This window comes from Pristis pectinata, chromosome 6 (genome assembly GCF_009764475.1).
Source record: "Pristis pectinata isolate sPriPec2 chromosome 6, sPriPec2.1.pri, whole genome shotgun sequence".
Classification (NCBI taxonomy): domain Eukaryota; kingdom Metazoa; phylum Chordata; class Chondrichthyes; order Rhinopristiformes; family Pristidae; genus Pristis; species Pristis pectinata.
In genome coordinates, this window is record NC_067410.1 from 111,968,825 (window position 1) to 111,981,456 (window position 12,632).

General features: G+C 49.9%; 1 protein-coding gene across 7 annotated transcripts in view; it reads left to right on the forward strand.

The window, feature by feature from the left end:
• Nucleotides 1-7,973, forward strand: part of LOC127571989 (phospholipase D1-like) — a 168,484-nt gene extending 160,511 nt beyond the window's left edge. For all 7 annotated transcript variants that reach the window (XM_052018785.1, XM_052018783.1, XM_052018786.1 and 4 more), the window contains one exon: nucleotides 493-7,973. In XM_052018785.1, coding sequence (XP_051874745.1) covers nucleotides 493-717 — 225 coding nt within the window. In that variant the 3' untranslated portion in view covers nucleotides 718-7,973. The remainder of the gene's footprint in view (nucleotides 1-492) is intronic.
• Nucleotides 7,974-12,632: the final 4,659 nt, after the last annotated feature.

A 12,632-nucleotide genomic window follows, 5' to 3' on the forward strand; every position in this document is an offset into this window, starting at 1 on the left:
AAGCTTGAGTTTCCCCACAATCTCACTGGTGGATTGGTCACATTTAATAGGATCATGCTCTCGTGAAGTGGCTTGGAATGTTTTTACCAGGATAATGGAGTCATACAGCATAGAAACAGGCCCTTCAGCCCAACTGGTCCATGCCAACCAAGATTCCCATCCAAGCTAGTCCCATTTGCTCGCATTTGGCCTGTATCCCTCTAAACTTTTCCTATCCAAGTGTCTTTTAAATGTTGTTAATGCTCCTGCCTCAGCCACTTCCTCTGGCAGCTCGTTCCATGTACGGACCACCCTCTTGGTGAAAAATGTTGCTGCTCAGGATCCTATTAAATCTCTCCCCTCTCGCCTTAAACCTATGCCCTCAGTTCTTGGTTCCCCAACCCTGGGAAAAAGGTAATGTTGGAAGTTATTGGGGGAGTGGGAATCCTGTGGGAGCTACAGAATTCCTTTTGTTATGGGGTAAACCTAACGTGTGTTGTGTCCTTCCGTTAGGTCTTCAGATGTCTTCCCTCGGACCACGTGAAGAACAATGGTGACCTGGTAGCCTTCAACGCCAAGCTGGGTCTGAATATTGAAGATCCGGCCAAAGCTGTGGAAGAGCTGAAGAAAATCCGTGGCTTCCTCGTCCAATTCCCGTTCTACTTCCTGTCCGAGGAAAACCTGCTCCCGGCACTGAGCACAAAAGAGCGGATGGTGCCGATAGAAGTATGGACATGAAAGGGCAGAGAGTGCAATGAAGGGAAGAGGCTGAACCAGCTGGCCATCCTGGTCAAGGTATCTACCAGGGACCAGGCATTCAATAGACAAGGCCAGAGGTAGACCTGGCAGGTTCACCGTGAACTAACACACAAAAAACTCAGGATGCCCAACCTTAAGAAACAACAATACGTGACAAATGGGCTCCATCAACTTGGAGAGACCTCTCAGGAGAATTTCTGATTTTCCTTCCCAGTGGGTTAATCAGGCGATGACCACCTCCAAGATCCCAGCACAAATACTCTTTATTCTCTGGGTGTAATTTGTGTTTTTATATTGGTGTGTGTTTAGCTGCTGGGATGTGGAAGGGGGTAATGTACATTAATATCGTATCCTCCTAGTTCAACATATCAAGCACAACATCTATCTTCCTCTGCCCTCCCGTAGAAAAGACCCTAAGCTCATACTCCTGGTCCCCCCACCAACCACCCCTCCAAACCTCCTCACAGGAAGCAGAGGAGACCAGTCAGCCCCTCAAGTATGATATCATGGCTGATCTGTGGTCTCGCTCATTGACCCCCACCTCCCCCCAATCTCAGATTTAGAATTAACAATAGACGCAACGTAAGTTGCTGTTGGGGAAGAGAGTTCCCAGTTTCTGTCACCCTCAGTGAAAGTGTTTCCCTCCTTCCCAGCCCCTTGTCCCAGACTCCACAACCATTGGAGACATTAGTTGCTCTTCACACCTCTCCTTTTAAAGTCCATGAGATAACCTAAAGCTGAAAATACCCACCCGGTCAAGCAGCATCCGTAAAGAGAGGGTTTAGCTCAATGTTAGAGAGAGAAAACAAGTTCATTTTAAGTTGCAGAGAAAGGGTGAAGGGAGCCGTGAGTGGGACAAAGGAAATATCTCTGATAGGGGTGAGGCCAAGGTTGCCACAGGGGTAAGTTCTCGAGACCATCCAGTTGTTGGGTTACTGAGGGAAGTTGGAGAAAAAGTGAATAAAAGCTGAGACAAGAGCAGGTGAGAATACAGATGTTTATCGGCATCTTCGACCTTAATTCTGTTTCTCTCTCTGCAGACGCTGCCTGACCTGCTGAATGTTTGCAGAACTTTGATTTTTATCTCAGATTTCCAGCATCTGCAGATCTTTGAACATGCAACCTCTGCCCTGCCATCCAGGTTTCATTCTGAATACTCAATGCTGCCCTCACCCCAGGACCTGCCCACTCCTTCCCCTGTCCTCTCCCTGTGGAATGTCCTCCTAATTCCCAGCAGGAGCAGGCGGTCCACAGAGAGACCAGGAACTTACCTAAATCTCCCCATCAGAGGTTCCATCGAGCACAAATTAAGGGAATGCCTTCCTTGTCTACAAGAATCCCACTTCTTTTCAGAGGGCATCCACCCCATTATTCCCAAACCTTGGTCCCGCTGAAGTTTGTCACCTAACCCCACCAGTTAGGTCCAAATGAGGGACAGTTTTATTTCTGAGTATTCTGTAAAGGCAAAGTATGGTAATAGTCTGTGAAACTGCTAAATTGTTGTAACCGCCATCTACTGCTTTAGGGAAGGGAATCCGCCGACCTGAACTGCTCTGGACTGTAGGTGATTCCAGACCCACTGATGTGACTGACTCTTTGGCTCAGCAAGTTGCTCTTCTGAGGTGGAGACTAGATCTGCCTGACCCGAGTAGATCTTACATAGAACATGGAACAGTACAGCACAGGAACAGGCCCTTTGGCTCACAATGTTGTGCTGAACCAATTACATTTGTAATAACATACCCAACTAAACTAATCCCTTCTGCCTGCACAATGTCCACATCCTACCATTTCCCTCACATTCATGGGCCTATCTAAGAGCCTCTTAATGCCCCTATCGTAGCTACCTCCACCCCCACCCCAGGCAGCACATTCCAGGCACCCACCGCTCTCTGTGTAAAAAAAACTTGCCCCGCACATCTCCTTTGAACTTACCCCCTTTCAGCTTAAATGCACGCCCTCTGGTATTAGACATTTCCACCCTGGAAAAAAGATACCGGTTGTCTACTCTGTCTATGCCTCTCATAATCTTATTAACCTCTATCAAATCTCCCCTCAGCCTCCACCGCTCCAGAGAGAACAACCCAAGTTTGTCCAACCTCTCCTCATAGCATGTGCCGTCTAATCCAGGCAGCATCCTGCTGAACCTCTTCTGCACCCTCTCCAAAGCCTCCACATCCTTCCTGTAATGGGGCGACCAGAACTGAATGCAATACTCCAGATGCAGCCTAACTAAAGTTTTATAAAGCTGAACATAACTTCCTGACTCTTGAACTCAGTGCCTCGACTAATGAAGGCAAGCATGCTGTACGCCTTCTTTACCGCCCTGTCAACCTGTGTAGCTACTTTCAGGGAGATATGGACCTCGACCCCAAGATCCCTCTGCTCATCAACACTGTTAAGGGTCCTGCTGTTAACAGTGTCCTTTCTCTTTACATGTGGTCTCTCAAGGTGCAACACATTTGGCCGGGTTGAACTCCATCTGCCATTTCTCCGCCCATATCTGCAACTGATCTGTGTCTCGCTGTATCCTTTGCCAGTCTTCTACACTATCCACACCACCACCAATCTTCATATCATCTGAAAACTTCGTAACCCATGTACATTTTCATCCAGGCCATTCACATAAATCACAAACAGCAGAGGTCCCAGTACAGATCCCTGTGGAACACCACTAGTCGCAGCCAGAATAAGTCCCATCGACCACTACCTTCTACGGGCAAGCCAGTTCTGAATCCAAACGGCCAATTCACCGTGGATCCCATTCATCTTAATCTTCCCTAAACAGTGATGTCTGCATCCCATCAGTAAGTCATAGAAACAAACAATGTCCAAGGTTAAGGGCAGCCGGTGAACAAACGTTCACCGCAAACAACGGAGACACCGGAGACTGCAGACGCTGGAATCTGGAGCAACACACAAAACGTCAGAGGAACTCGGCGGGTCAGGCAGCATCTGCGGAGGGGAAAGGACAGTGGTTCTCACTCGTGGTGTCCCGTCGGGAGCAGTGGGTATTTAAGACCAGGGGTGGGTGAAACTTCTGTAACTCCCTGATTAATGCCAATCAATGGCCTTTGATGCTGTTCCCATGCTAGTTGGGTTTCCCAAACCCCACTCTTTGCCTGTCATAGAACATGGAACAGTACAGCACAGGAACAGGCCCTTCAGCCCACAATTTCTGTACCAACCATAATGCCAATTTTAACTGCACATAGAACACAGAACAGTACAGCACAGGACAGGCCATTCGGCCCATAATGTTGTGCCAACCTTGATGCCGATTTATACTAAGTGTCCTCCTGTGTATCATCCACATCCCTCCATTCCCTTCACATTCATGTGGCTCTCTAAAAACTTCAAACCCCACCAAGCTGCCTGCTTCCACTACTCCCCCTGGTAACCCATTCCAGGCACCCACCACTCTCAGCGGAAAAAATCTTGCCCCTCACGTCACCTTTAAACTTCCCCCCTCTAACCTTAAAAGCATGTCCTGCCTGTACATTAGACCATAAGATACAGGAGCAGAATTAGGCCATTCAGCCTATCGAGTCTGATCTGCCATCCGATCAGGGCTGATTTTTTTTCTCCCTTGAGTGAAGACGGGCACATGGGTCCATATCCACCATGCTTGTCCCAATACCTCTTAAATGTTGCTATTGTGCCTGCATTCACCACCACCCCTGACAACACATTCAAGGCAGCCACCACTCTCTGTGTATAAAAAAAACTTGACCACACATCTCCTTTAAATCTCCTTCAGTTTGTTGACATTAAGCTCAACACGTGTGTGTATGTGGGGACAGGGGGAGTGGGAGGGAGAATGGGAAAACCACCATTATGCCATCTCTCCGACTTCGGGAGTAAGCTAGGACAAGCTTAAGTTTCAACAGTTCCTGTCCAAGGCTGACTTTGGGGATTGAGAGGGACTTGTTTCCACTTCTGAGGTAGCTGATGAGGCCAGTGTGGGACCTGCAGACCTGTCCACAGATGGAGCAGGAGGGGCTTGAAGAGCAGCCTCATCGTTTGTGAGATGGTCCACTCCCACTGCCGCTGACATAGGACCTCTGTGTGGTCCCGACGCACAGACTCAAGGTTCTCAATCCCATCCTGACTGCTCCTCCTCCACTTCGAGTGCTCATGGGCCAGACATTCCCAAGAGGCAGGAGGAATGTCACAACGATGTGGGCCACCCAAAAAAAGCCTCAGGTTACAGGGCAAGAGATCTCAGACCCAGATGAGGAGAAATGTTTTCACTCGAAGGGAGGAGGACCTGGGGAATTGGAGACAGATGCTGGGATCTGGAGCAACAAGTCATCTGCTGGAGGAACTCAGCAGGTTGAGCAGTGCCTGCAGGGGAAAGGACTTGTCGACATTTCAGGTCAAACCTTGCATCAGGACTGAAGGTCCCTGAAACGTCAACCATTGCTTTCCTCCTGCAGATGCTGCTGGACCCGCTGAGTTCCTCCAGCAGGTTGTTTGTTAGAAGTCACTACCCACAGAGGCAAGACACTGGATATATTTAAGGACAGGTTTCTCGAAACAAAAGGCGTGAAGGGGTTAGGAGGGAGAGTGGGAATATGGTTACTGTGAGAGAGGGTCAGCCATGATTGCATTGAATGGTGGGGTAGTCTCGAAGGGCAGAATGGTCTAGTCCAGCTTCTATTTTCAATGTTTCTCTCTGTAACTTTGGAGAACTTTGCAGAGATGGTGTTGGTGGTATTTTCCCAGTATTTTGACCATAAGGTATAGGAGCAGAATTGGGCCATTCGGCCCATCGTGTCTGCTCCGCCATTCAATCATGGCTGACTTTTTTAATCCTATTTTCCCGCCCTCTCCCCGTAACCCTTAACCCCCCCTTACCAGTCAAGAACCTATCAATCTTGGCCTTAAATGCACCCAATGACTTGGCCTCCACAGCCCTCTGTGGCAACGAATTCCACAGATTCACCACCCTCTGGCTGAAGAAATTCCTCCCCATCTCAGTTGTAAAGAGACGCCCCTTTCTTCTGAGGCTGTGCCCTCGGATGCTGGACTCTCCCACTGATGGAATCGTGAAACTTTGAGACACATTCTGTCGAGGCCTCTGGAATCCTTCAGCGGGCAGGGAACACTGCTGCTTGGTAGATCAGGAGTTGTGTACTGGGTCTGAGGACTCCACCTCTTCACTCCAACCTGCAAGTGACACTGCGGGCTCCCTGGTCCTAGACTGCCCCCTGGTAGTGCCAATGATTGCCCCAATGTTGGGTGCAGCTGAGGCTGGCAAACTTGGTGCTCAGTGCCTGCTTCAGACATGTTCAGCAGGTGAAAACCAGCAACTTCTCCCACCTCACTGGAACTTCCAGGGCAGTCCCGCTGCCAGTTCTTGGGATAGGAAAGGTTTAGAGGGATATGGGCCAAACGCGGGCAAATGGGACCAGCTTAGGTGGGCCTGGACGAGCTGGGCTGTGCTGTATTACTCTGTGACTCAGGGGAGTGCCAGCCTGCGACGTTAAACCTTGCAGACCAACCTTAAAGGCCAAGGGAGACACAAGAAAGACGGCAGACACTGGGATCTGGAGCCACAAAGCAATCTGCTGGAGGAACAGTGGGTCGAGCGTCTGTGGGGAGGGAGGGAACTGTCGACATTTCGGGTCCGAACCTTGCATCAGGACTGAGAGGGGAGAGGGCTGGTATAAAGAGAAGTGGCGAGAAAGGATGCAGAGGGTATTAGGGCCTGTCTTCTCCTCTTTATAGTGGCCGTTCTCCCCTCCCCTCCTCTACTGTCAGTCCTGATGCAGGGTTTCGACCCGAAACGTCGACACTTCCTTCCCTCCCGCTGAGTTCTTCCAGAAGATTGTTTGTGCTCTTGTTGAAGAGCCAGGGCCCTTGCTTTGCAGAAGAGGAGAGGGTTTTGTCAAGGAGGCAGGTTTTGGAGGGGGGGGAGTTAAAGGAGGGAGGGGTGGCTCGGTGAGGGAATTCTGGAGCTCGGGGCCCAGGCAGCTGAAGGCACGGTCCCCGGCATAGAACGATGGGAATGGGCTGGACTAGGAGAAGGAAGGGGCCAGTGAATCGGATGTAGGATAACAGAGATAGAATTCCCTCAGTGCCAGGGGCTGCCGGTTCAGAGAGCACCTCACACTCTGTCCCCCCCAAATCCTTCTCCCACATCTGGTCGTCATGTTCAGTGAGCAGTGATGGATCTGTGAGCACAGGGTCTTCTCCTAGTTACTGGAGGGGGTCTTGAGGTGAGCGGGAACTGCGTGTAGCAGGGCCCAGACAATGCACAGGGAGTGGGTGTGGAGAGTGAGGTGGCCACAGGGAGATTCCTACCTCCCCACACTACCCCCGCTCTGCACACCAGCTCCCTCTGTACCCGTTACTGAGAGCTCTCCTCATATCCTGATGTTCTTCTAATCATAATCTGGGTTATTTAATTAATATCTCCCCATAACACTCATAATTTGAGATGGTGGACGTGGAAAAACTCCATTCGGACAGCGCCTGAGGTCAGGATTGAACCTGGATCCTTGGGGCTATGAGGCAGCGTCTCTACCACCTGTGTCACCGCGCTGTCCAAGTGTAACTGTACACCATTCGTGTAATGGTTTGTTGGCCAAGTACCACAACACCAGTGTAATTGCCCTGTACTGGGGTAATTGTGTACCATTGGTGCCATTGTGACGCCTGGTATAACTGTGCACCATCTGTGTAACTGTGCACGACTGGTTTAATGATGCTGTTGTGGTGTAATTGTGAACCATCTGTGCAACTGTGCATTACTGGTGTGATAATGCTGTATTGGTGTTATTGTGCACTACTGTGTAATTGTGAACCATCTGTGTAACTGTGCACTCCTGATTATAACTGTGCACCACTGGTACAGTTACACCAGCTGTACGATAGTGCAGGTGCCGTACCTGTGCACGGTTTAACCCCAGATGTGAGCCATGCACAGCGTAGCCACGTGAGGAAGTGTCGGCCGGTGCGGCTGGCACCGGGTCTGTGCCAGGGCACCGTTCCTTCCGCCAGCTAGTCCCACCAAACGTGCCCCAGCTGGACCGCCCACCAGATTTAACCCCTCAAGGACTGCAATGGGACCTTGTACCACACCAAGGGGAGGTCGCTGGTGAGAAGGTGAACGGTTGTTACCACCGGAGGCTTCCTGGGCCAAACCGTCAACAATCAAAAGTGTACAAAGCAGCAGCTAAAGTCATGTAAACAACATTAATTAATTAAATGATATTTAATTCATAATACACTGGATAAAGTTGATAACATCGTGTTCATCTGGTATTGGTATTATTGGTATTGATTTACTACTGTCACTTGTACCGAGGTACAGTGAAAAACTTGTCTTGCATACCGATCGTACAGGTCAGTTCATTATCTGCCTGGGGCGGTGATGGAGGCTGATACATTGGTCAAGTTCAAGAGATTGTTAGATAAGCATATGGAGGTATTTAAGATAGAGGGATATGTGGGAGGAAGGGGTTAGATAGTCTTAGGAGTGGTTTGAAGGTCGGCACAACGTGGTGGGCTGAAGGGCCTGTATTGTGCTGTATTGTTCTATTACACAGTGCAGTTACATTGATGTAGTACAGAGTGTGTTGATGTAGTACAGGTAAAAACAATAACAACAGTACAGAGAAAAGTGTCACAGCTACAGAGAAGCTGCTTCACATCACAACCAGAGGGGACTGTTCGGCCTCTTGAGTCTGTTCATGGTGCATGTTTACCTTTGACCATTATTCACCCATCCTGAATTGCCCTTGAGATGGATTGAGATACCTCCTTGAACTGCTGCTGTACCTCTGGTGAAGATGTTCCCACAACGTATAGTATCTTCACATTAATGCAGCTTGGAGGGTAGCTGACAGTTGATCGCAGTACTCAGGGTCAGGGGGTCACAGATCAGGCAGACAGGGTCAGGATGCTACATTTCCTTCTCTGAACCTGCTGGGCACAATTCCCAATCCTCACCGTTTATTCCGGATTTATCGAATTTATATTTTCAGCTGCTGTGGTAGGATTTGAACTGATGGTTTCAGCTCAGTGTCCAGGGCCTTGGGTTCCAAGAACATAAAGCACCCGGTACCTCAGCGCCATTACACCGGAGCTAGGAGCAGGAGTCGGCCATTTGGCCCCTCGATCATGCTCTGCCTTTCAACGAGATCATGGCTGGTCTGATCTTGCCCTCAGCTCCACTCTCCACCCTCCTCCCCATAACCCTGGGATCCACTGCTGGACAAAACAACGTCTCAGCTTTGAACATGTCCAAACTCCACAGCTCACTGGGACGGGGATATTGCCCACTCTTTGAGAACCCTGACATCCTTGTACATAGTTTTTTAAATGTGAGTATACCCTCAAAACCTGAGCACACCAAATGGTACAGCTCTTGATACATTATTGTACCAGACTCAACAGTTGGTTGGCAGTCACTGCCTTCAATGAAGGACGTTCTGTTGCTATCTGTTATTTGCCTTGGCAGCCAGCGGCAGCAATGTGTCTCCTAGCCCCACCCTCCCTGCGACCTCCCCACCCGCCTCCATCTGCCCATCATCCCCCACCTCACCTGGTTCCACCTATCACCTGCCAGCCCCTGCCTCACCCCTCCCTCTCACCTCTTTATACCGGCCATCTCCCCGCTGCACTCTCAGTCCTGATGCAGGGTCTCAGCGCAAGATGTCGGCCGTCCATCTACCTCCACAGATGCTGCCTGACCCACCGAGTTCCTCCAGCAGTTTGTTCTTTTGCTCCGGATGCCACAAGGGGTCATCACTTGGGTGAGTAGGAGCGGAAGGGAAGTAGGGACGGGGGTGTCTGTATGCAGGGCAGTGACACTGCCCCAGGGACGGCGAGAGGCGTGTGTGTGTGTGTGTGTGTGTGTGTGTGAGTTCCCAGCAAGGACACGAGCAGAGGGGACCAGTACTGTTGTTGGTGACTGGACAGATATGTACAAGGTATCGATAAGTCCATTGGTACCATGAACTACAGAGGGGGGTTCACACAGTGAAAACCTTCACAGAATGCTGGAGGAACTCAGCAGGTCAGGCAGCATCCGTGGAGGGAAATGAACAGTCGACATTTTGGGCTGAGACCCTTCATCAGGACTGGAAAGGAAGAGGGGAGAAGCCAGAATAAGGTGGTCGGGGGAGGGGGAGGAGCTCACACAGGCAGGGGACAGGTGAGGGGGGAAGGTAGGTGGGTGGGGGAGGGGGAGATGTGAGGAGCTGAGAGGTGATGGGTAGAAGGGACAAAGGGCTGAATCCGGTAGGAGGGGACAGTGGACCATGGAATAAAGGGAAGGAGATGGGGAATAGATGGGCAGGTACCATGGAATGAAGGGAAGGAGACCTAGATCAGCTCCTCACATCTCCCCCCTCCCCCACCCACCCACCTTCCCCTCTCACCTGGACTCACCTGTCACCTGCTTGTGTGTGCTCCTTCCCCTCCCCCGACATTCTTATCCCGGCTTCTGTCCTCTTCCTCTCCAGTCCTGATGAAGGGTCTCGGCCCGAAACGTCAACTGTTTATTTCCCTCCGTAGATGCTGCCTGACCTGCTGAGTTCCTCCAGCATTCTGTGTGTGTTGCTCCAGATTCCAGAATCTCGAGTGTCTCAGTGTAAACCTTCAATGGACATCTTAAAACGGTTCCGTCGAGAGATTATTGAGGGTGAAGGTGGCAGTGAAACGTGGGCTGGCTGAAGATTTTGGCAAGGAGGTGCAGATACAATGGACAACACAAGGTTATGATGTGATGACAGTAAAAAGGGGGAAGGGACAGAGGGGAGTGGTTTCCGGAAGTTGGAGAAATCGATGTTCACACCATCAGGTTGGAGACGACCCAGATGGAATATGAGGTGCTGTTCCTCTACTCTGCATCTAGCCTTAACTCAGCAAAGAAGGAGGCCGTGGACAGACATGTCAGTATGGGAGTGGGATGTGGAATTGAAGTGGGTGGCCCCCGGGAGATCCCGGCTGGTACGGCGGAGGGAGCAAAGGTGCTCGATGAAGTGATCGCTCAACCTGCGTCGGGTCTTACCGGGAGCACCGAATGCAATAAATGACACCCTCGGATTTACAAATGAAGGACTGAAGGACTGTAATTATTGTGTTACGTTTTATGTGAAGAGTTTAGAAGATGTAATACTGTCTATTCGTGACTTTGTCTTCAAGCACAGCTCGTCTCACATCCCGAACTGCAGTTGTTACTCCAACATAATTATCTACACAATGTCTACATAAGATCTCTTTATTAGTCACATGTACATCGAGACACACAGTGAAATGCGTCTTTTGCGTAGAGTGTTCTGGGGGCAACCTGCAAGTGTCGCCACGCTTCCGGTGCCAACATAGTATGCCCACAACTTCCTAGATGAGGCCCACTAGAGTCACCAGTGGTTCGAGTAGCACCAGAGGTATTAGTTTCAGTCCGTAGTGAAGAGTTCCGCAAGTGAGAAGACCAAGAGATTGAACGAATTTAGAATTTGTCCAGTTGTGCACACATTAAATGTACGGAAAATGCTGGAAACACTCAGCAGGTCAGACAGCATCTGCAGAGAGAGAAATAAGAGTTAACCTTTCAGGTCAGAGACATTTCATCAGGAAAAGAGAAAAAAAAGTTCATTTTACCTAAACAGGGGCAATTTACAGTGTTCAATTAACCCACAGACCTGTACATCTTTGGGATGTGGGAGGAAACCGGAGCACCCGGAGGAAACCCACGCGGTCACAGGGAGAACATGCAAACTCCACACAGACAGCGCCGGAGGATTGAACCTGGGCCACTGGAGCTCTCCTTGATATTTCCCCTGGCATAAGAGTCGAAAGTCATGGATGATAGAGCCAGAATCAAGGGTAGACCATTTTTAGATGTCTGGTCTCCCTGCATTAGGAAGGATGCACATGTGATCAAGAGAGTACAGTGAAGGTTCACCAGATTGAACCCCGGGATGACGGGATTTCTTGAGGAGAAAGCAGACTGGACCTGTACTCTCCAGAGTTCAGAAGGAGCAGAGATGATCTCATTGAAGCGTATTCTTACAGGGCTTGACAGGGGAGCCTGTGGAATGTAGAACCAGGGGTCACGGTCTCAGAATAAGGGGGTTGGCCATTCAGTGTCAGAAACCACAAGGTGGTGAATCGTTGGAACTTTCTGCCCTGGAGGCTCAAGTCACTGAGTCTGATATATTTCTAGGTGTTAAGGAATCGAGGGATAGCGGGATAGTGCAGGAAAGTGGCATTGGGGTAGAAGACTGGCCATGGCTTTGATGAATGGGGAGCAGATGAAGGGCTGAATGGCCTCTCCTGCCCCTATTTCTTCTCACCTTATAACTTCACACCTGATTATCAAATCCAATAATGAGAATGGAGGTGTCTTGCAATGGATGGTCCACATTGTTCCTTCCGACAAACCTCTCAGTTGATAAATCCAACAGAGAATTCAGGAGAAATCTCTTTACCAAGAGACCAGGGGCTGTGGTGACAGAAAGCAGTGGGGTTAATGTAGCAAGCTCGCTGATGCATGAAGTAGAACAAATGGCTGCTTCCTTTGTTAGCACACCCAGGGTACAGGAGGCGTAGACAGTGATGTTTTAAATAGGATCGCACACCGTATTCTTAGAACGAAGATACACTAACAGAGCAGAATAATCGCAGGAGGGCTCACTCCCACAGGGAGGGGTCAGGGTGAATTGTAGCGATGGTTAAAGAGAGAACTGGATAAACACGCAAAATAGAGAGGGGCAGAGGGAGATGGGGGTAGGAGGGAGAAGGTGTGGAGATAAATGGCCTCGTTTTGTGCAGGGCATTACATGCAATGCCAATCTGTTTGGCATGCCATGCTAACACCTGGTGAGTTTGCTTGCAATTGAACTCCACAGGAGGGTTCACAAAACATAGAACATCGAACA